At 41.5% G+C, this 26,004-nt stretch overlaps 1 protein-coding gene across 1 annotated transcript in view; it reads right to left on the minus strand.

The window, feature by feature from the left end:
• Positions 1-13,847: 13,847 nt before the first annotated feature.
• Positions 13,848-26,004, minus strand: part of rdgC (retinal degeneration C) — a 98,255-nt gene continuing 86,098 nt past the window's right edge. The window contains exons 12-14 of the mRNA XM_070084369.1: positions 24,975-25,144; positions 17,583-17,667; positions 13,848-16,931 (exon numbers count right to left, since the gene is read on the minus strand). Coding sequence (XP_069940470.1) covers positions 16,654-16,931; positions 17,583-17,667; positions 24,975-25,144 — 533 coding nt within the window. The 3' untranslated portion in view covers positions 13,848-16,653. The remainder of the gene's footprint in view (positions 16,932-17,582; positions 17,668-24,974; positions 25,145-26,004) is intronic.

Genomic DNA, 26,004 nt, shown 5'->3' on the forward strand with positions numbered 1-26,004 from the left:
CAGGGTTATAAACTATTCCACACTGATAGGGTCAACAGGAAGGGTGGTGGAGTGGCGATATACGTCATAGATAATTTAAATTGTTGTCTTAGACATGATATAAGATTAGAAACATCGGACACAGAATCTGTTTGGCTATAGTTTCTCGAGGGTCGTGACAAATTAATTTTGGGTGTGATTTATAGGCCCCCAAACCTTGATAGGAAGTGCAGTAAGCTGTTATGGGACGAAATTCATAAGGCATCTAGATATGAAAATTTTGTGTTAATGGGAGATTTTAACTTTAGACAAATTGATTATAACAATACGACAGGAAATAGTGAGTCCAGTGACTTTCTTGATACGGTTCAGGATTGCTTTTTAGAACAGTTTGTGACAGAACCAACTAAAGGAAACAATCTGCTTGACTTGGCTCTTGCCAACAAAGATTCACTAATTAATAATCTTGAGGTTAATGATGAGCTTGGGGAAAGTGATCACAAATCACTTAGTTTCAATATATCATGGAATTACCCAGATATCTGCAATCAAATCTCTGTTCCAGACTTTTGCTTGGCCGAATTCATGGGACTGAAAAATTACCTGGGCGGGTTAAATTGGGATGACCTGACTATGGGTCAGGTAGGTGATCTTGGTTGCCAATATGACGTTTTTCAGAGCATAGTTCTAGCTGCCCAGACAACTTTTGTTCCGAGTAGGGAAATTAGAACTAACAAAAATGGATGAACAATAGATTAAAACATCTCACTGGTCAAAAGTGAGGCATATATAGGCGTATCAAAAGAGGGGATGGGCAGTTATAAAATTAATATATTAAATTAAAGAGAGAAATAAAAAGAGGAATAAGAAAAGCAAAAAGAGATTATGAGGCTAAAGTCGCAAGGGATTCGAAGACTAACCCAAAAGGGTTCTTTCAGGTATACAGAAGTAAGATTAGGGACAAGATTGGCCCACTTAAGAGTAACTCTGGTCAGATCACTGACAGTGATAAGGATATGTATGAAATTTTCAATACTTCCTCTCAGTTTTTACCCGGGAAAACACTAGCGAAATTCCTGAAATAATAGATTATGTAGAACAGGACGATAATAAACTCTACACGATTGCTGTAACTAGTGACATGGTCCTCATACAAATAGAGAAATTAAAACCTAACAAATCCCCAGGCCCTGATGAACTGTTTGCAAGGGTGTTAAAGGAATGTAAAGAGGCACTTAGCATACCTTTGGCTAATCTTTTCAACATATCACTGCAAACTGGCATGGTGCCAGATAAGTGAAAAGTGGCAAATGTAATACATATTTACAAGGCAGGTGACAGGTCCTTAGCTTCGAACTATGGACCAATAAGCCTTACCTCCATAGTGGGAAAAATTATGGAATCAATAATTGCCAAAACAATTTGTAGCCATCTTGATTGGCATAAACTGATTAATGAATATCAGCACGTTTTTACAAAGGGGCGTTCCTGTCTTACGAATTTACTAACTTTTTTCACTAAGGTGTTTGAGGAGGTGGATCATGGTAATGAATATGATATTGTGTATATGGACTTCAGTAAGGCTTTCGATAGAGCTCCACATCAGAGGTTATTGAGGAAACTTAAGGCACGCGGAATAGGAGGAGAATTTTTTCCTGGGTAGAGGCATGGTTAACAAATAGGCAGCAGAGAGTTTGCAAAAATGGGGAGAAATCAGAATGGGGGCATGTCACAAGCGGTGTTCCTCAGGGGTCAGTGTTGAGCCCGTTGTTGTTCATAATTTACATAAACAACATAGATGAGGGAATAAATAGCGACAAAAGCAAATTTTCTGATGACACCAAAATAAGCCGTCCAGTTCATTCTAATGAGGACACTAGAGCACTCCAAGATGATTTGAATAGACTGATGCAGTGGTCGGAGAAGTGACAGATGCAGTTTAATATAGACAAATGCAAAGTTCTAATTGTTGGACAGGAAAATAACCATGCCACATATAAACTAAATAATGTAGATCTTAATACTACTGATTGCGAAAAGTATTTAGGAGTTCTGGTTAACAATAATCTAAAACCAAGACAACAGTGCATTAGTGTTCGCAATAAAGCTAACAGAATTCTTGGCTTCATATCTAGAAGTATAAATAATAGAAGTCCTCAGGTTGTTCTTCAACTCTATATATCCTTGGTTAGGCCTCATTTAGACTATGCTGCTCAGTTCTGGTCACCGTATTACAGAATGAATATAAATGCACTGGCAAAAATACAGAGGAGGATGACAAAGATGATCCCATGTATCAGAAATCTTCCCTATGAGGATAGACTGAGGGCCCTGAATCTGCACTCTCTCGAAAGGCGTAGAATTAGGAGGGATATGATCGAGGTGAATAAATGGAAAACACGAATAAATAAAGGGGATGTAAATAGCATGCTGAAAATTTCCGGCCAAGACAGGACTCGCAGCAATGGTTTCAAGTTGGAAAAATTCAGATTCAGGAAGGAGATAGGAAATCACTGGTTTGGTAATAGAGTTGTGGATGGGTGGAACAAACTCCCGAGTACAGTTATAGAGGCTAAAACGTTGTGTAGTTTTAAAAATAGGTTAGATAAATACATGAGTGGGTGTGGGTGGGTGTGAGTTGAACCTGACTAGCTTGTGCTACTAGGTCTGATGCCTTGCTCCTTCTTTAAGTGGAAATGACCTGACTAGGTGGGTCATTGGGCTAATCGGGGGGGGGGACATGGACCTGCTTCGCATGGGTCAGTAGGCCTGTTGCAGTGTTCCTACTTTCTTATGTTCTTAAATGTCGGCCTGGGCAATGAGAGAAAATGTATCAATGCAGTTAGAGTTGATAGGCTCCCACAGAAAATCTCTACAATAGGACTTAGTGAAGTTAATGAGAAACTTTTAGAAAATGGTGTAGAAATGGCACCATCTTGTGTAAATAATGACTCAGTAGGGCCAATAAACCTTCTAATAGGGAGTGATTATTATGGTAAGGAAATGTGGTGTCACTGTTCTATAAACAGCAGTACGCCATCTAATACATGGTAAGTTTCCTCGCTCTAATATTTAATAACTAAATGGAACATTACATATTTGTTATTGTTATAATCTAATAATTGTGTTAACAAATGGAAAGAGAGGTAAAATTAAATTGCTGTTAAAAGGAGAATTTATAAAAGGTTCAATAATGGATAAATTAAGACTGTATTTGGATGGTGTAAATATGTGTACAGATAGATTACAAGGCAGAATACAAAAACAATTTTAATTAAGTTGTTTATCAACGACCATCTCCGGCAGCAGTGTGGAAATTTTTTACATAATTTCCTAAATGTAGAATATATGAATGAGTAACGTAATAATTGTTTAATAAAATATGATGCTGTTTTGGCCCTTCGAGAAATTTCGAGGGAGGGCGTGGAGAACAGCCAGTAGAGACGCCATGTTGAATTTAATGTGTGTACACTGGTTGTTACAATCGTCTAATAATCTGGTGTCATCGAGGCCATAATGGGGTATTTCAGCTCGGATTTGTAATAGGGACCTGTGTTAATGTCCCTTGCTGAAGAATTGGGACAGGAAATATGCAGGACCTCAAGAATTATGTATGGATGGTAGAAAATAAAAGGGGACATCACTCACAAGGAGGTGCAACATTAGTTTTTGTAGGGTCTAGGTGTTTGGAAGGTGTTGTGGTGCGATTCATCTATAGTAATTAAATGGTGTTAATATGAATATTTTGCGTACCCAGCAAGTAAACCAAAATCTTATAGTGTCCACACACTTTAATTACTAGAGTAGCTGGTTTTAGAATTGCAATTATTAATTTAATGTCAGGTCTAACTTTTTGTGAAAGTGGTGAAGAAGTGGGCAGTCGAAGGATTAGCAGCTCAGTGACCTACTGTGACCTACTGTGACTAAGTCCCACTTACCTCATCCAAATCACTTGCAGGTAATAATTCAGGTAATGATCTGTAAGCCTCCGGCAGGTGATTTGCTCACATTATAATAATAATAATTTTCAAAACAAGATGAGGGATAATAAAGCAATGCGTGAAGATTATCGAGTTTGTTTTAGAATAGAAAACTAAAAATGTGTGACGTGCGCTCTTTAGAATCACGATCAATTATGTAATGGAGAGAAGTGGCAACAAGTTGCCAGTCTGTGCCTGCACAAGTTGCCAGTCTGTGCCTGCACAAGCAACAAAATCGTCTTCATATAGGAATAGTCAGTGAGTTAGGAGCAGAGGCGAGATCGTTAATGGTTAGCAGATCGTTAATAGCGAGTAGTGCTAAGAACACATATCTTTGCAGTACACCTTCAACTTGCACGACGTCTGAGGAGAAACTGTGATGGGAATGATGAATTAGTGACAAAATCGGACAGATTCTATAGACTGGAATAATACTGAAGCTGTATTTAAAAGACAACATGATTCAATAATGCTTTATTGATGGTACAAGACTCAAAAACTTCAGTGTCTCTCTTCTAAGAAACCTTTAAGAGAAAGTGGCAGGTTACCTTTGAGGCCTAAGGGGGACAAGGTGTTGTAATGTCATCTGGTGTCGTTAGACATTTCTAGCTAGAAAAAAGTCTGCAGTAACTGACTGGTTATCAGTGAAGGCACTGCGAATGTATGAATCGAGACGGATTAAAGAGTGGATGGTGGAACACCCTTTTCTAAAATCAAATTGGGGAAGTGAGAGAGAATTTATGATTTTTGAGTCACTACATAAAACGATTGCCAACAAGGCGTTCCAGCCTGATTAACAAACAACGTTAGTAAGAACTATGGCATAATCTTTGACCTAGGTACCTGCCTTTCTAAAAGGTAGAACTACTGCAGTTTTCCCTTAAAGAGGTATAAACCTTTTGGATCAAATATGATTAAAAAAACTGTAAAAGTAAGACGAGGACATTATAGCGTAAATATTACAGTATGTAAAGATGTTGGCATTAGTTGGCACTTGGATAGCGTCGAGGCGAGTTCGCGAAATGTGAAGAGAATGCTGTAAGGTTCCTCGAAATGAGACATTAAATGTAGTGAGGTGCATTTTAAAAAGGAGGGGAATAAATGTAGCCCTTGAGAAATACCCAAATGTTTGACATCTTTGACAGAGCCTGCAACGTTTTCGCCAGCAGTAGTAAGAACGGGAGTAAGATTTAAAGGGTAAGTGCCTGGGCCTGAAGAATACTTGCCTGCTAACTTTCGTATTTATTTCTGACTGAGTACGTCGAGGTAGTGCTAGATAAAGTCGACATGTAAGCTTACTAACAAGCTTGTTAAAATCTCCATATAACATGACGAATGTGTACTTTTTCTTGTTCGTAAACTAGGAAGCGGTTGCAAATGTAGCTTCCTCATGAGGCGCGTTTCAAATAAACTGGGTGAGCACAGTCATGAGACCATTAGGGGACACATTTTACCCGAAGTCCTGGACATTGCAAGTGTGATTGCAAAGAAAGAACAGAGGTGGGGAAGGTTTAGAATAACTCATCTGTAGAGGATGAATCAGGAAGAATACCAGGGAAAGAGGTTTGGCCTGTATGAAGTGTCCAATCTGCTTGCTTAAATTGCCCCTGGGATTGGCTAGACTCAGGTGTAAGAACGGGGAGAAGCGAGACTTGGGGAATAATCATTGTAATGAGGAATTACAATGGTCCAATCGAATTTTGGTGTCATGGAAGAGGTGCAAACAGAGAGATACATACAGGGATTTAGAGGCGCAGGAACACTAGTGATCAAACCGTGGAGAGGCAGAGTAGTGAGAACAGACACTAGCTGGTTTCTGGACTCTCCCCAGAGCAAAGATGAGAATTAAAATCACCCAATAAAAAGAATGACGTAGGTAAGTACGAAATCAGAATTGGAATGTGAAGGAAAAAATACAAAATGCAGACCGTGTGCCACCTGTCGAAATAGACACAGACTGCGGTACAGTAAAGTGGAATATGAACGCAAATTCCATAATAGCATTATTCATGAGAAATGCTCAATTATTGTATGTCTCACCAGAAAAAAAGGGAGTGATAAAAAAAAATGTCTAGAGAGTCGAATCGAATCGAAGAAGACGACGAGAGCTGTCGTGAGATGGGAAGGAAGAAGGATAAGGAAGGATGGAAATACTGGAAAAGGATGGGAAGGAGGGGAAGAGGAGGAATCAAGGCAACTGGCCCAACCAGTTTGGGACATGTGGTACCGAAGTACTGGAGGCGTAGATGGAGAGGCTTGGATGATGTCGGTACTTGGCTCACTAGGAGAGGATGGCGAAGGCAGCGGCAGGAGCTGGGAGTGTCAGAAGGCAGCAAGCAGGATGAGTTGTATTGGTGGAGGTCGGCTTGAGGTGTGTTAAGCTATTGTTCCATTAGAAAGAGTTTGGAACTTCGGTATTGGCATGGTCATGAGTCTAAATTTGCGGTCTGGGTCGACCTCTGGAGCATTAAGGAGATTGATGACTTCTCTAAGGAAGAGAGCACGTGATGGTCTACATACGAACTTGACTTCGTCGCTCTGGAGGAGGGGGATCAATGTCTGTGCATCCATTTCTTTAGGATACTCAGGAGTAGTGAAGACAGAGACTCCACGTATCGTATTATAGTGTTGTTTATTCTTAGAGTGAGCGACAAGTAAAGTCGATGATTGGTCAGTTTTGTTGGGGTTGGAAGACGAGGACGCTGCTCGTGTCTTGATGGATGTGGTGGCTGGAGTTGGAGGCGGTTTCTCATTGGTGGAGGAAGGTGGAGGCACGTGAGGTATTGAGGGCTCTGAGTGGTTCTTGGCAGTGGCGGTGGCTGGAGGAGGTGGTGGTCTCTCATTGGTGGATTGGGAAGTAGAGCAGGTGGCTTCTGCAGAAATCAAATCTTGCAAGTCATCTGGTGCCTCGAAACTGACGATTTTTGGGGTAATCTCCAAAACATCGGCTGGAGCAGGACTAGCTGGAAAGTTGAATGATGGCAGATTGTTGAGGGCAAGAATATCATTCATAGTTGTATTGAAACAACCCGGGTTAGCTGCATTTTGCATTGTGTGCATACATCAGGCAGTAGTAGAATTTTGTGGAAATATCGTCTGGTAGAGGAGAGGCTGTGAGTGGTGGAGGTTGCTGGGTGGCTTGTAGAATCTTGGTGGTGGTCGTCTGAAGCTTAGCTATAGCAGCAGAAGTAGGAGAGTTTCCTGTAGACTTCTTAGTTTCTTCTTTCAGTTTCTTAGAGAGGATATCCTTGCGTACTGGACATTTGGCTGCAAGAGTATGGTGATCACTCTTACAGTTGATGCAGGCGGGAGCAGCAGTGGAAGTGCAGGAGCGAAAGTCGTGATCTGCAGACCCACAGGTGGAACATATCTTCTTCTTCACGTGGCAATCAGCAGTAGAGTGGCTATACGAGTAGCACGTCCAACAAGGTGTTATGTAAGTGAATTGTTCAGGCTCAAACTGTCGAGGGTTGATGAAGTAGTAAGAGATGGCCAGGCCATCAGACAGTGCTCTGGTCGCCATGGTAACGTCCAGAAACGTGACCTAGAGCATCGAGGAAGCATTGGGAATCTTTACAACAGAGTCAGTTTTGGCCCAAGTGTTGAGGTCTTCAAGTGATGACGTAATTTCCTCGATAGACATGTTCGTGATTAGCCTGTCAAGACGTTTCATGAATACAGAGCGTTTTGCACGCATGTATGGTGACGTGGAGATGGTAAAACCGCGGTCATCTAATGTCTTCATGGCTGTAGGTGTAAGTACTTTGTCAGCTTCAGCATCAAGAAAGGTAACGATGAAGGCTTCTTTCAGTGAAGTAATCTTGGAGAATTTGGCGTGAAGACAAGTGTTGAGTGAGGTTGCAAGCTCGAGCTTCGTGGTGTCGTCGACGACAGCAGACTTGGGCTTAATTCTCACACGATGAGACATCGTGGAGATGGTAGAAGTTCCCCTCCCCAACGGGGATCGTAGGGAGACTGAACAAGTAAGGAGAGCTGCTATGATCTGCCGAGGCGAGAGTCAGAAGCAGAATCTTCTGTCTAGAGAGAGGGAATGCCGACTGTGTATTTATAATTAATGTTCTTGTCAACAAGTACAGAGAGGGGAAAACTGAGAGGTCAACATTTAAAATCCTCCCTGATTCCTCTATATCCACTGATATTTTACTGTAATATCACCATTATTAGTTACGAATAATACAGCAGGTGATGGCTAAGGTCTAGGGTGACTGTTACAGCCGGTGCGCGGTAGCACAGGTAAATCATGAATAAGGGATTTGAGTGTACCTATAGAAATATGATGTGTGGTAGTTGAGAATATAATTGGTCGTGGTAGTTGAGAGTGTAGTTGGTCTTGGTAGCTGAGATGATGAAGGTAATTTGCGATTCCCAAAGGAGGAACTTGAAGAGGTTGCCTGAATTTATTTTCTTTTTTTTCCCCCTTCCTCCAACTTTTCAATTTTATTTCGCTCATAATTCGCGAACACTTCATCCTGCCATGATCAAACTATCAACGCTTGTGTACGATAACGAAGACCAGGTTCTTGGAACAGATGGCATAACCATGTGCCCTATGGCCAAAGGTATTTGAACCTTTCCTAGGATACTGGAATGGCTCAGCTAACTCATGAGGCGGAGCTCAAAACGTTCAAAAAAAAAAAGTTGGCTCGTAATTCGAGGCCGATGGAAAGTGACATTCAAGAGTGTTGGTGAAGATGGAAAGTGACATTCAAGAGTGTTGGTGAAGATGGAAAGTGACATTCATGAGTGTTGGTGATGATAGAAAGTGACATTCAAGAGTGTTGGTGAAAATGGAAAGTGACATTCAAGAGTGTTGGTGATGATGGAAAGTGACATTCAAGAGTGTTGGTGAAGATGGAAAGTGACATTCATGAGTGTTGGTGATGATAGAAAGTGACATTCAAGAGTGTTGGTGAAAATGGAAAGTGACATTCAAGAGTGTTGGTGATGATGGAAAGTGACATTCAAGAGTGTTGGTGAAGATGGAAAGTGAAATTCAAGAGTATTGGGGAAGATGGAAAGTGACATCAAAGTGTTGGTGAAGATGGAAAGTGACATTCATGAGTGTTGGTGAAGATGGAAAGTGACATTCAAGAGTGTTGGTGAAGATGGAAAGTGACATTCATGAGTGTTGGTGATGATTGAAAGTGACATTCAAGAGTGTTGGTGAAGATGGAAAGTGACATTCAAGAGTGTTGGTGAAGATGGAAAGTGACATTCAAGAGTGTTGGTGAAGATGGAAAGTGACATTCAAGAGTGTTGGTGAAGATGGAAAGTGACATTCAAGAGTGTTGGTGAAGATGGAAAGTGACATTCAAGAGTGTTGGTGAAGATGGAAAGTGACATTCAAGAGTGTTGGTGAAGATGGAAAGTGACATTCAAGAGTGTTGGTGATGATGGAAAGTGACATTCAAGAGTGTTGGTGAAGATGGAAAGTGACATTCAAGAGTGTTGGTGAAGATGGAAAGTGACATTCAAGAGTGTTGGTGAAGATGGAAAGTGACATTCAAGAGTGTTGGTGAAGATGGAAAGTGACATTCAAGAGTGTTGGTGAAGATGGAAAGTGACATTTTTACCATTTTATATGTAAAATTCTGTGAAATGTTTATTCCCGTTAAATTCTGGAAACTGCATTAGTTTACCTCTCGTGAACAACGTCAATATTCACTGGTTGATGGATCTTACTACCAGGATAATATTCACTGGTTGATGGATCTTACTACCAGGATAATATTCACTGGTTGATGGATCTTACTACCAGGATAATATTCACTGGTTGATGGATCTTACTACCAGGATAATATTCACTGGTTGATGGATCTTACTACCAGGATAATATTCACTGGTTGATGGATCTTACTACCAGGATAATATTCACTGGTTGATGGATCTTAATACCAGGATAATATTCACTGGTTGATGGATCTTACTACCAGGATAATATTCACTGGTTGATGGATCTTACTACCAGGATAATATTCACTGGTTGATGGATCTTACTACCAGGATAATATTCACTGGTTGATGGATCTTACTACCAGGATAATATTCACTGGTTGATGGATCTTACTACCAGGATAATATTCACTGGTTGATGGATCTTACTACCAGGATAATATTCACTGGTTGATGGATCTTACTACCAGGATAATATTCACTGGTTGATGGATCTTACTACCAGGATAATATTCACTGGTTGATGGATCTTACTACCAGGATAATATTCACTGGTTGATGGATCTTACTACCAGGATAATATTCACTGGTTGATGGATCTTACTACCAGGATAATATTCACTGGTTGATGGATCTTAATACCAGGATAATATTCACTGGTTGATGGATCTTACTACCAGGATAATATTCACTGGTTGATGGATCTTACTACCAGGATAATATTCACTGGTTGATGGATCTTACTACCAGGATAATATTCACTGGTTGATGGATCTTACTACCAGGATAATATTCACTGGTTGATGGATCTTACTACCAGGATAATATTCACTGGTTGATGGATCTTACTACCAGGATAATATTCACTGGTTGATGGATCTTACTACCAGGATAATATTCACTGGTTGATGGATCTTACTACCAGGATAATATTCACTGGTTGATGGATCTTACTACCAGGATAATATTCACTGGTTGATGGATCTTACTACCAGGATAATATTCACTGGTTGATGGATCTTACTACCAGGATAATATTCACTGGTTGATGGATCTTACTACCAGGATAATATTCACTGGTTGATGGATCTTACTACCAGGATAATATTCACTGGTTGATGGATCTTACTACCAGGATAATATTCACTGGTTGATGGATCTTACTACCAGGATAATATTCACTGGTTGATGGATCTTACTACCAGGATAATATTCACTGGTTGATGGATCTTACTACCAGGATAATATTCACTGGTTGATGGATCTTACTACCAGGATAATATTCACTGGTTGATGGATCTTACTACCAGGATAATATTCACTGGTTGATGGATCTTACTACCAGGATAATATTCACTGGTTGATGGATCTTACTACCAGGATAATATTCACTGGTTGATGGATCTTACTACCAGGATAATATTCACTGGTTGATGGATCTTACTACCAGGATAATATTCACTGGTTGATGGATCTTACTACCAGGATAATATTCACTGGTTGATGGATCTTACTACCAGGATAATATTCACTGGTTGATGGATCTTACTACCAGGATAATATTCACTGGTTGATGGATCTTACTACCAGGATAATATTCACTGGTTGATGGATCTTACTACCAGGATAATATTCACTGGTTGATGGATCTTACTACCAGGATAATATTCACTGGTTGATGGATCTTACTACCAGGATAATATTCACTGGTTGATGGATCTTACTACCAGGATAATATTCACTGGTTGATGGATCTTACTACCAGGATAATATTCACTGGTTGATGGATCTTACTACCAGGATAATATTCACTGGTTGATGGATCTTACTACCAGGATAATATTCACTGGTTGATGGATCTTACTACCAGGATAATATTCACTGGTTGATGGATCTTACTACCAGGATAATATTCACTGGTTGATGGATCTTACTACCAGGATAATATTCACTGGTTGATGGATCTTACTACCAGGATAATATTCACTGGTTGATGGATCTTACTACCAGGATAATATTCACTGGTTGATGGATCTTACTACCAGGATAATATTCACTGGTTGATGGATCTTACTACCAGGATAATATTCACTGGTTGATGGATCTTACTACCAGGATAATATTCACTGGTTGATGGATCTTACTACCAGGATAATATTCACTGGTTGATGGATCTTACTACCAGGATAATATTCACTGGTTGATGGATCTTACTACCAGGATAATATTCACTGGTTGATGGATCTTACTACCAGGATAATATTCACTGGTTGATGGATCTTACTACCAGGATAATATTCACTGGTTGATGGATCTTACTACCAGGATAATATTCACTGGTTGATGGATCTTACTACCAGGATAATATTCACTGGTTGATGGATCTTACTACCAGGATAATATTCACTGGTTGATGGATCTTACTACCAGGATAATATTCACTGGTTGATGGATCTTACTACCAGGATAATATTCACTGGTTGATGGATCTTACTACCAGGATAATATTCACTGGTTGATGGATCTTACTACCATGATAATATTCACTGGTTGATGGATCTTACTACCAGGATAATATTCACTGGTTGATGGATCTTACTACCAGGATAATATTCACTGGTTGATGGATCTTACTACCAGGAAAATATTCACTGGTTGATGGATCTTACTACCAGGATAATATTCACTGGTTGATGGATCTTACTACCAGTATAATCACTGGTTGATGGATCTTACTACCAGGATAATATTCACTGGTTGATGGATCTTACTACCAGGATAATATTCACTGGTTGATGGATCTTACTACCAGGATAATATTCACTGGTTGATGGATCTTACTACCTGGATAATATTCACTGGTTGATGGATCTTACTACCAGGATAATATTCACTGGTTGATGGATCTTACTACCAGGATAATATTCACTGGTTGATGGATCTTACTACCAGGATAATATTCACTGGTTGATGGATCTTACTACCAGGATAATATTCACTGGTTGATGGATCTTAATACCAGGATAATATTCACTGGTTGATGGATCTTACTACCAGGATAATATTCACTGGTTGATGGATCTTACTACCAGGATAATATTCACTGGTTGATGGATCTTACTACCAGGATAATATTCACTGGTTGATGGATCTTACTACCAGGATAATATTCACTGGTTGATGGATCTTACTACCAGGATAATATTCACTGGTTGATGGATCTTACTACCAGGATAATATTCACTGGTTGATGGATCTTACTACCAGGATAATATTCACTGGTTGATGGATCTTACTACCAGGATAATATTCACTGGTTGATGGATCTTACTACCAGGATAATATTCACTGGTTGATGGATCTTACTACCAGGATAATATTCACTGGTTGATGGATCTTACTACCAGGATAATATTCACTGGTTGATGGATCTTACTACCAGGATAATATTCACTGGTTGATGGATCTTACTACCAGGATAATATTCACTGGTTGATGGATCTTACTACCAGGATAATATTCACTGGTTGATGGATCTTACTACCAGGATAATATTCACTGGTTGATGGATCTTACTACCAGGATAATATTCACTGGTTGATGGATCTTACTACCAGGATAATATTCACTGGTTGATGGATCTTACTACCAGGATAATATTCACTGGTTGATGGATCTTACTACCAGGATAATATTCACTGGTTGATGGGTCTTACTACCAGGATAATATTCACTGGTTGATGGAGCTTACTACCAGGATAATATTCACTGGTTGATGGATCTTACTACCAGGATAATATTCACTGGTTGATGGATCTTACTACCAGGATAACATTCACTGGTTGATGGAGCTTACTACCAGGATAATATTCACTGGTTGATGGATCTTACTACCAGGATAACATTCACTGGTTGATGGATCTTACTACCAGGATAATATTCACTGGTTGATGGATCTTACTACCAGGATAATATTCACTGGTTGATGGATCTTACTACCAGGATAATATTCACTGGTTGATGGATCTTACTACCAGGATAATATTCACTGGTTGATGGATCTTACTACCAGGATAATATTCACTGGTTGATGGATCTTACTACCAGGATAATATTCACTGGTTGATGGATCTTACTACCAGGATAATATTCACTGGTTGATGGATCTTACTACCAGGATAATATTCACTGGTTGATGGATCTTACTACCAGGATAATATTCACTGGTTGATGGATCTTACTACCAGGATAATATTCACTGGTTGATGGATCTTACTACCAGGATAATATTCACTGGTTGATGGATCTTACTACCAGGATAATAACTCTTAAGTTTCGTTTATGTGAAGACAAATTTGCTGATGTAGTAAAATGGTAAAGAAAATTTTGGAATCGTTGGAATCCGCGCAAGGATGACGCTGCTGCTGGTCGCCATAAGTCTCAATTTGCAATTTTTTGGAACGAACACAAATAATAATTTTTATTCATTAACTGAAATCTGTTTCTTCTGACTGGCTTCAAAATATTATTGACGATGTATTCTATAAGAAGGTTAACAATCTATAAGTTTATTCCGAGTTGCGGAAATTTGAAACTTCAAATGAAATTGCTGAAAAAAACTTTAAATCTTTGGAATTAGATCAATTATTGACAAATTCCTTAATGGATCGGCTTCAAACTTTTATAATTGGTGAGTTTTATTAAAATAGTTTGCCACTCTGAGCTCTGTAAACTTCTATTTGACAATTTTATTAAATAAATTGTTTCCAACGAAATAACTAGAGAATGCCTCTTCTGATAAGCTTCAAACCTAAACTGCTGCTGTATCTTAAATGGAAGTTACTTTTGCATTATTTTGGTCTGTGTGGGAACCAATTTGGTCTTTTTGAAAATCCTACCAAATTTAACTTTAAAAAAATAAATATCTTTCTCTTCTTACAATATTGGAGAGAATTTTAAATAGAATATAAACGTGAAAAGTGGAAAAAATAGCATTTTAATGGCTTTTTTAAGTTTAAAGAGAAAATACTTTCCTATTTCTCAGAACATTCTCAGTAAGTTTTTATTTACTTTCTCACAAATTTTCTTTTATCACTCAAGAATGCCTTGTTCTATCGGCTTCAAATTTTCAACGCTGGTGTAATGTATGTTGGGCAAGATTCAGTGGACTACCTGCACGTGTGGGTGGCCTGTGCACGGCGCTACATAGGCCATTTCAAAATTGTGTTTCTGTGTGATAGGTAGAGACAGCCTCCTCTAATCGCTTTCAAAATTTCAACTCTCGAAGGAGTTGGGATCTTGTCCTAAACCTCAAGCTATTTGTTAATCGTTTTAACGTTTTTTTTAATCACGTATAAGGCTAATGTTAGTGTTGGATAATCTACAGTTGACTTAACTTATGATGTATATTGAGCTCAAAATAACTCTTTGTTAAGGTTTCTAAATGCTTAGCTTTACTAAGCTCTCATTTCCGGTTCATTTTATTGTATTGATGCATGTCTTTGATGATTTGTGCAGTGTTATGTTTGCTCCTTATTTATTCTTCTTTGTTGTGGTTCTGTTTGCTCTGCTCTTCTCCGTTCTCAGAACTATGTACTTGCTGGGGTTGAAGCACAGTATTAACTTACATGATCGCTCCTGCACTCCCACCATGTTAGTGGCTTTCTTTGTACTTAACAACACTTTATTAAATGTAGAACACACATTGAAACCTTTGCAAAGAAATAAAATTTGTTTGTTTGTGGACATTCTTGTGCACGCCTGTGTCTGTGAATCTCAGCAACACTGATCCTCGATGCTCTGCACTCAGAACTTTCGTTTAGTGAGACACTTCTTTCCTTTATGTCATCTTTCCCTTAGGTACTCATTAGTCCAGTGTAGTAAATATTCTGCTATAAGAACCTTCATTTTCAATATTATGGATAAACCTCTTGCGTGATACAATGTCGCATGTCTTCCAGTAGCCCAGGAAAATGTTAACTATCCATCCTTCTCTTTCCTGGTAATCTCTGCTACGTTGTTACACACATGCACAAACATAGGTGTTTGTGCACATGCACAAACATGGGTGTTTGTGCATGTTCTAGTGTTGATAAGAAAGATACATCCAGAGATTAAAGTTTATATATAAGGATATTGTATGATGAATAGACGTGTAGTGGCCCAGGAGAGTCATAGCGTAATCTAATATAAAAGTGCAGTATACGAGGTAACTTTGCTAAGTAAATAAATATTTTTAGCTTTGTGAGCCAGTTAAGAAGTTGTGTATTGTGTATCCCAGAGGAGAGTTAGTAAAATTCTCCTTTGGTACTTTCCAGTAGAGTATTTAAGGTTTAGCGCTCTGTTGCTTCTCAGTTATATGGAACAGTTCTTAGAATCTAATAACTAGTATGTAAATATTTAGATAATTAATATTTATTATAATTGCTTGCATCTCCTGTAGACTGCCAGGGCAGAACATTCATTTACATAGTATCGCCCGCAGACTGCAATGACAGGACAGACTCCCGTATAGACTCATAGCAAAATGGCCATAGCATCAGTATCGCCAGCAGACTACCGTGGCAGAACAGATTCCCGTAGGCCCTCAGCAGAGCAATCATAGCTTTAGTGGTGCCTGGAGACTACCGTGGCATTACAGTCATTGCTTCACGACATCTGGCCTTCCCTCTCGCATTGTTACTGGTTACAGAGGAACGAAAGTAACGCACGGATCATGTATACATATAAGATCATCTCATCATGATATGGCTAAGATGTGGTGATAAGAGTGTTGAGGATGATGCAAAGTAATACTAAGTAATGAAAGAATAACACAGGTGCAGAACCAGCTTCAGCTGTAACAACGTTTCATTATGTGTTGAGTTAAACGCTATCATAACAAAATTTACTCTGCACCTATGTCTTCTATAGGCTCTCTGGAGTACGTGTTTGCACCTAGGCGTGGGTAGATCAATAGGGACAAGACAGACTAGACACAAGTTACTCAGACGACTTGCTGTTATAATTGCTGGTTCAACTTGGCCTCGCCGTTCTGATCACTGCCGTCCTCGAGGTCTTGATCGTCCTCGTCCTCGTATTCGTCTTCGTCCTCGGCGCCTCTCGTACTGGACTCCACGATGCGGAAACACTCAAGGAACTCGTTGAAGTCGATGTAGCCGTCTTTGTTGATGTCGATGGAGCGAGCCAAGTCAGTGATCTCCTGGTTGGAGATGGGGACGTCGATGTGACGACTCAGGAGCTCACACGTCTCTCTGAATTCCTCCATGCTGATGTAACCTGAACCACAACAATACTCTGTAATAACTTCATATTAAAGGAAAACACAAACATGCACATACACATACAAACATACATACACACTATATACTGTATCCAACATATGTCACGCCCATCTTCTAGTATGCAGCACCAATCACTTCTGAGAATTTTTGGCAGTTACCAGTGGATAAATGAATGCTTTATTAAGTAAGTAAGTATGTATGTTTATTCAGGTATACACAAATACAGTTACATCATACATAGCAGCAGCTGTGTAGAGAACCTGGGGTAACCCAAAAAATTCAAAGTGACTTATTTCCATTGGGGTCCTTTTAATACCTTCTTATTATACTATAGAGGAGACAATATCTTATTATTATACTATAAAGGAGATATACGTACTAGTAATGAGGTAAAATGAATTATTTATACTTACATGTGTGTTAGCTAAAAAAAAAAGAAATAATTTTCCTCCCTTTCTGTCGCTACATTCATTAGGCACCTTTTGGCTCTCTTCTTGAACTGGTTCATGCAATGACTGGCTTTGACATGTGCAGGCAATCTGTTCCATTCCTTTATTTAAGACTGAAGAGCAAGTAGCAAGTAATTATAATATTTAATACTGGTTAACATTTTCAGCTATGTGTTCCTGGTGCCAGCCTCACTTACCAGAATTGTCCTTGTCGATGAGTGTGAAGATGGTCTCCAGGCTGCTCTTGTGGCGGTACAGAGCCTCCAAGACTGTGGGACCACCCTGCCAACACAATACTGGTTACTGACCCACCAACACCACGGTGGTGCATGATCCACCAACACCAAGTTGGTGAGTGATCCACCAACACCAAGGCAGTGTATGACACACCAATACCAAGATAGTGCATGACACACCAACACCCAGGCAGTGTATGACACACCAACACCAAGGTAGTGCATGACACACCAATACCAAGATAGTGCATGATACACCGATACAGTAAACTGATATATCTAATGAAAGACAAAATAAAGAGTTGACATCTCAAGGCGGGTTCTTTGATGCCGGTGAAAGACTCTTGATCTAAGGAATTAGAACTACTCTACCTCTCATTTCCAAGACAAATATCATAATATATTTTCAAACTGAACTTGTAGTAAAAGGAGAGGACGGATCTTGTAGTATATGAAGAGGCATCTAGGACAAGTTGTGCTGTTTGTACGTGTAGAAGAAGAACTATGGAGGCTACAGTACTGGGTGTCAAGAGAGAGGTTTACTACTAGGTCGCAGTCAACAGACAAGCCCACCCGTCAAACTGAGCAGGCAAATATTCCATCAGTTTATCAAACTGTTTGTTATCTAGTCAACTAGTTTACAGAGTCTGGCTTAACTCTGAAGGGCCAAAAAAATTTAAATTAGCTTATTTTTAATGTTTTTATTTTCTTTGTCAGACTTTTCTTCGAGGTTCAACGCGCGAATATTGTCGTGAAGATATGTGATATTACTGCACAGAGTCGTGTAGAACACTGCTCTAACTACTGTAACTATCCAGTGTTGCCGTGAATCACATATCCAACGAAATACATATTATTATTATTATTATTATTATTATTATTATTATTATTATTATTACAATAATCAAAAAGAATCGTTAAGCCACAAGGGCTATACAGCACTGCAGGGTAGGGAAGGAAGCGAGGGTATTGGGCGGCAGAAGGGGGGAGGGATGATCAGTAGGTTACAGAAAACAGCGGGGCAGGGGATAGTGCGGGGGTAGAGGGTAGCAAGAGATTGAGGTAGAAAGGGCTGAAGGTATCAGAGTTTGTGAAGTAAGTCAGTTGTTGTCAAAAAGTCAATGAGAGAGTCCGGATGAAAGGTGGGTCCATCAGCGAGAAGGGAAGGTAAAGAGAAAGCAGCGGAGCGAAGACGACGACGGAGGTAAATTCTGCATGCTCGTTGATAAAGTAGGCAGTCTAACAGAATGTGGCTGACTGATAATGGAACATGACAGTTCTCACAGAGAGGAGCAGGGCGCCTCTCCATGAGATATCCATGAGTAAGACGAGTATGGCCAATGCGAAGACAGGAGAGAGTAGTCTCCCAACCTCGACACTGGTGACAAGAAGATGGCCAGTAACCTATACTCAGTTTAATAGATTGAAGTTTGTTACCATGCAGAGTAGACCAACGTTGTTGCCAACGGGTGTGAAGGTGGGTAGCTATTGCAGCAAAATAGTCAGTAAATGGAATACCTCTACATGAAACTGGTAGGTCATGTACTGCTGACCGCGCAGCAGTGTCTGCCTGTTCATTGCCCTGTATGTCAACATGACCAGGGACCCAACAAAAAACAATATCTTTATGCTTGGTAAAGATGCGGCGTAGCCAAAGTTGGATACAGAGGACTAAGGGGTGAGGTGTATCAAATTTCTGTATAGCCTGTAAAGCACTAAGGGAGTCTGAGACAACCACAAATGATGACACAGGCATAGATGCAATATGGATAAGTGCTGCAAGAATGGCATACAATTCAGCAGTAAAAATACTAGCCGAAGATAGTAAATGCCCTCGTACGACACTGTCTGGAAACACTGCTGCGAATCCTACGCCGTCAGAAGACTTAGAGCCATCTGTGTACACTGCAATGGCATGAGAATGAGAGTGGAAGTGGTTAAGAAAAAGAGAGCGGGAAGTGACCGTAGACAGTTGGGAGAGAGAAAGAACAGACTCGAACAGCTGGAACTTCCCAGGGGGGTAGGGAAAAGTGAGATGCTACATGAACATAGAAAGGTGGTAATTGAAGAGAAGACAAGAGCGAGTGCAGGCGAAGAGAGAAGGGACAGAGTATACAGGGGCGGCTAACAAATAAAGAATGTCTACTAATATCAGTGACCATTCTATAAATGGAAGGATTGCGGAGATCCTGAGAGTGTACATAGTAGTGAAGGCAATGGGCATCACGGCGATCGGATAAGGATGGAACGTTCGCTTTTGCATAGAGGCTGTCAACAGGGGAAGAGCGAAAAGCACCAAGGCATAAACGTAATCCTTGGTGATGAATGGGGTTAAGGCTAGAGAGAGTAGCAGGAGAGGCCGCTGAATAGATCTGGTCCCCATATTCAAGTTTTGATAAAATGAGGGTGGAATGTAGGCGAAGGAGAGTTCGACAATCAGTTCCCCATGAAAGATGAGCAAGGGTTTTAAGAAGGTTCAGTCGGCTGTGACAAGTTGCCTTCAGAGAGGTAATGTGAGGGTTCCAGGATAACCTACGGTCAAAGAGGAGGCCCAGAAACCTGACTGTATCACGTTCAGGGATACGGGAGCCATAGAGGTACAAAGGATAATCGGAGATGACAGAGCGTCTAGAGAAAGTAATTTGGTGAGTTTTGGTACTGGAAAATTTAAACCCGTGTGGTGGCCCAATTGGAAACACGGTCGACCGCATGCTGGAGAGAAACTGTAATGAGGTGACAGTCAGCGCCTGCACAGGCAATAGCGAAGTCATCAACATAGAGTGATGACCAAATATTTGATGGAAGACTAGAGGCCAAATCATTTATAGCAAGGAGAAAAAGTGTTGTGCTCAGAACACATCCCTGGGGGACACCTTCAGCTTGGATAAAGTCCGGGGAGAGCACATTATTAACCCGAACACGGAAATGTCAAATATGGCAAAAACTGAGTGGTTATTCGCAAAGACATTACGAACATACGTATCCAAGCGTAGTAAGGGGTCTTTGGTAGAACGGCCCTTACGAAAGCCATATTGACGAGTGGAGAGACTGTTGTGTGTCTCTAAATACCACACTAAACGTCTATTTACCAGGCGTTCCATCACTTTGCAAACTGCACTGGTAAGAGCAATGGGACGATAGTGGGAGGCTTCATGTCCCGTAGTACCCGGTTTGCGGAAAGGGAGAACGATGGCAGATTTCCACAGCTGTGGAAGAACTCCTTGTGACCAAATAAGATTGAAAAGGCGTAATAGGACTGCAAGGGCTGACTGATGTAAATGCTGTAGCATACGAATATGAATGTTGTCGGGCCCAGCTGCCGATGATCGGCAAGCTGATTGCCAATTTCATTGGCAACATCTAGTGGGTTTGCTATATTAACACCGGCAACCCGCAGAACAGGAGCCGGGTCAGGAGAATATTTACCACTCAGTTTTCGTACTTTTTTCCAGACTGCACTCATAGAGGAAGCAGAGGTGATGGTGGAGACATAATCTTGCCAGCAAGTGCGTTTAGCATCACAGATGACACGGCGAGCGATTGCACACTTCTGCTTAAAATCAAGAAGTCTCTTCTTGGTTCTATTGTACCGGTACCTGCCCCACACAGTGCGTTTCAAACGTACTGCATGAGCACAAGCAGGAGACCACCAAGGCAGGCATTTCTGAGAATGCCTGCCCGAAGTTTGGGGTATAGAATGAGAAGCTGTAGTTAAAATGGAGGACGAGAAGAGGTGTAAAAGCTCATCAATGGAGGACGAAGAAGGAACCTCACTAAAAACAGTTAGTTGTGAGTAAAGGTTCCAATTTGCCTGATAAAATTGCCAGCATGGGATACGAAGAGGTGGTGAATATGAAGGGGAAGTGAATGATTGGGAAATGATCGCTGTCATGTAAATCCGGGAGAACAGACCAGGTGAAGTCTAATGCGGTGGAGGAAGAGCAGACTGAGAGATCGATGCAAGAGAGAGTGTGAGTATGAGGATCAAAATGGATGTGAGTACCTGTATTTAAAACATGGAGGGGGTGGGTAGCAAGAAAAGCCTCTAACTGAATGGCACGGGAATCACAGTGAGACCCCCCCCCAGAGGAAATGATGGGCATTAAAATCGCCAAGTAACAGAAACGGTGGCGGTAATGACGAAACAAGAAAGGCAATATCCGGGATAGATAATGCCCGAGAAGGAGAGAGATATAAAGAACAGATTGTATACCACCTATGCAAGTGGATATGGGCCGCTGTGTAATGCAGCGAAGTACGAACAAATAGCTGATGGTACGGAATATCAGTGCATAGAAGAATGGCACTTTCATTAAAGGTCCCATCAGGAAAAGGATCTGAAGAATACAATAAATTATAGCCTGAGATGGGATAGATAACAGCAGAGTGTAATTTTGGTTCCTGTAAGCAAACACAAAGAGGGGAAAACTGGGAGAGTAACATCTGAAGCTCACCCTGATTACCCCTGAGGCCGCATATATTCCACTGTAAATAGGCCATAATTGGCAACGATAAAGATACCTGAAATCTGCAGGTAAGGGTTCCTACAGACTAGAGAGGTTAGAAAAGTCCACATGCGGAGGCAGCGGAAAACATTCAAGCAGCGAAGGAACGGTGTGCTGCGAAGAAAGGGGTTGCACAGATGGAGGAGAGGAGAGAGAAAGAACAGAGGGTGGATCAGTGTCAATTGATGGTTTGGTCTCTGCAATATATTCAGAGATTGCTTCAAGTGTTTCGGAATTCAGAGACGTTGTATGGGAGACAATATTGGAGATGGTAGGGGGAGGATGAGTAAAGATTGGAACTGTAATGGACTGTACCAAGGTAGGGGGGGCGAAAGGGTGGAGGGAACTGGAGAAGAAGCGTGGAAGGGGACAGAAGAGGCAGAAACCTGGGAGGTGGCAGAAGAGGAAGAATCTTGGGAGGGAACAGGGGAGGAAGGTATAGTACGAGGAGGAGGGTGAACCTCTACACTTGTAACAGAGCCATTGAGAGGGTAAGAACCAGGTACAGAGACAGGGAAGGTAAAATGAGGAGGTGGAAGAAGGGAAGGAGGGGTTAAAGGACCTTTTCTTGACTTCTGAGAAGTAGAGGGATGATTGGGAGGAGGTGTACGAGATCTCGTCGATACCAAAGCTTGTGAGGGAGAACACGAAGAAGCGAGAACAGACTGAGGCGTTGAAGTAGAGACGTCTGAGCCCAGGACAGCAAAAGAATTAGATGCAGGAGTGACTATGGGAGAGGTAACCACAGAGGAGGCTGCAGAAGATGGGACCCCAGAAGTGGGGGGACGTTTTGAAACACGGGAATAAGAAACACGAGGTAGTCTCCCTTGGAGGCGGAGATGAGAAACTGCCATGGCATAAGGGAGACCTTCTGCCTCTTTGAGGTAACTGATTTCCCGCTCATTTAAGTAGACTTGGCAACGGCGAGAGTACGAAGGGTGAGCCTCATGAAAATTAAGGCAAGAGGGAGGTCGATTGCAAGACGTATTAGAATGGTCATCAGCACCACAGACTGTGCATTCGGCTATAGATCTGCAATATTTCGCTGGATAGCCAAATCGTCAGCAATTTCTACACTGTTGCAGTGTAGGGATCACCTTTCGAACTTGTAACCAATGTTCTGCTACATGAACTGAGGACGGGAGTTCATGGCTGTCAATAGTTAAACGAGCCACATTGCTAGGGTATCGTCTCCGCCCGCGGGCAGGAAGAACATAAGTGTCTACCTTGAAGATTGGGAGATCTTGGAGTTCCAGCTGTTCAAGAATGTCATTGCCACATGTTTGGAAATTTTGTTGAACTATGGTATGGGGCAGAATGACGGTACCACTACAAGAATTGAGGGAATGATGTTTTTCAGTAGTGACAGGAACAGTATTGATATGGGAAAGAAGAGAAAGATCATGAGCTTGGGTAGCATTCTGTACAGTGATGATGCATGTACCGCTCTTAAGAGCATGAAAAGAAATATCTTGACCAACATGGCGTAGGAGTGCCTTGCCAATACTATGGTCGAAGAGAGGCCATAGAGGAAGTTGGTCATAAAGTGAAGAATTTAGTCCATTGTGCATTCTGAAGTTGAGCGTGGAAAGGGAGTGCAGGATGTGTCGATCTTTTCTGAGAAGAACGAGAAGGTGGAGATGTATCATCAGCAGGTAATTGTCGTTGGCGTTTAGGCGTGGGACCAGAGTTGGTCCGACGTGGAATGGGCCGGCGATTCGAAAATTGTTGCCGCACCGTAGAGAGAGAGGCCGGAAGCATAGTCAAAGGAGAGTGGAGGTCAGATAAATCGAAGGAGTCAGTCGAGACCTCAGTACCTGAAGCGGGTGAGGAAACAACACCGGCAAGAGGTACAGAGGCATTAGGAGTGTCCAAAGAGTGGTCCAAAGATGAGGCGGGGTCAGAACGGGGTGCGGTATCAAGAAGGGGCCCGGGGGTAGCAGGTTCATGGACTAGGGCTTCCATGGTTAGGTTACTTCTTTCTTTTTGTTTTTAAGAAAAAAAAGAAAGAAGAAAAGAAAATAAAAAGAAAAAAAGAATAAAAAAGGGAGGACTGGGGAGGGATAGTTCCTAGGAGGAATGAAAGGGCCAGAAATCTCCCTCGGAGCCCAAGAGGACCTCAGCACCGCAAGTAATGCAGATGCAGCATGGAACCCATGCCATACCCTACCCATCATGCCAGTAAACCAGCAATCCGGGATAGCAACCTCACATCTACCGAGCTACCTCGGTGGACAAAAGAGAGGGCGGCCGGATATCTGCCACAAAGCATATCTCCTTCGGCCACCACCCCCAGAATCCGAAAGGTGGCTTCCAGAGATACACCCATCGCCCGAAAGACACCCAAAGCCACCCTTCGGGATACCGGAGAGGGATCGGGACATCCCCAGGCAATCCAGATTCCATGGCAAACTACGCCACCACCAAGAACCTCAACGGAATGGGATGGACCCCGGTACCCTTTCTCCTACCTAGGAACTAGCGTGCTTGTGGAAAAAAATCCCAAAGGCCAAAAAGGAAGGGCAAAAGGGAGGGGTGGGGAGGAGGAGGAGGAAAGGAAAAAGGCGAGCATGGGGAAGATGGGAGAGGGAAGGGGGGATTGGGGAGTAATTAGGTTCGGTCTGAGGAAGGAGACCGACAGGTCTAATTCCTCAGACCAAGAGCCTCTTCACCACGCCAAGGAGCCCCCTTGAAGAGGACGAAATACATAAAATACAAATACATAAACTAAAGCAAAACCTGTAGGTTCACTGCATGATGTATGTGATGAAGTTTTGTGACAGTCTTGAGACCATCATCGTCATGCACTTAGCAATAACTGTGCTAGAACCTGTTTAACAAAACTTACTTTGACAGCGATGTCCTTCTTAAAGGTGTCATCAATGAAGGTGCTGTCATAATTGACATGACCTGAAGACGGGTGCAGTGACACTAGTTTATCCTTAAGAACCCGCCACGGCAGGTTCAAGTTACTTTCATTCTCCATTACCTCTACCCAGTCCCCAACACTTATGTAACCTGTGGAGGGAACACTGTGTCACTGTACAACCTGTGGAGGGAACACTGTCTCACTGTACAACCTGTGGAGGGAACACTGTGTCACTGTACAACCTGTGGAGGAAACACTGTGTCACTGTACAACCTGTGGAGGGAACACTGTCTCACTGTACAACCTGTGGAGGGAACACTGTGTCACTGTACAACCTGTGGAGGAAACACTGTGTCACTGTACAACCTGTGGAGGGAACACTGTCTCACTGTACAACCTGTGGAGGAATCACTGTGCCACTGTACAACCTGTGGAGGGAACACTGTCTCACTGTACAACCTGTGGAGGGAACAGTGTGTCACTGTACAACCTGTGGAGGGAACACTGTCTCACTGTACAACCTGTGGTGGAAAATCTGTCACTGTACAACCTGTGGAGAGAACACTGTGTCACCATACAGGTCTACTTTTACTGGGAAATAATCTCTAACCTGAGCCTCACTATCCTCGTAAAAACTCTTAACCGCTTTCAGTAACCTACCCCCTATTCCATACATTTGCAACAGCTTCCACATTGCTACCCTATTCACCCTTATCATATGCCTTTTCCAAATTCATAAATACAACGAAAGCCTCTTCACCCTTATCTAAATACTTTTTACTTATATGCTTCACTGTAAACACTTGGTTTACATACCCCTACTCTTCCTAAATCCTCCTTGTTCATCTGCAATCCTGCTCTAAGTCTTACTCATATTTTACTCAATAATTATATAACATACACCTTACCAGATATACTCAAGAAGCTTATTCTCGTTTGACTTCATATAGAGGAACTATTCATGTTCTCTGCCAGTCCCTAGGTACCTTTCCCTCTTCCATACATTTAT

The sequence above is a fragment of the Cherax quadricarinatus genome, chromosome 12, assembly GCF_038502225.1.
Source record: "Cherax quadricarinatus isolate ZL_2023a chromosome 12, ASM3850222v1, whole genome shotgun sequence".
In the NCBI taxonomy this organism is placed as follows: Eukaryota; Metazoa; Arthropoda; class Malacostraca; order Decapoda; family Parastacidae; genus Cherax; species Cherax quadricarinatus.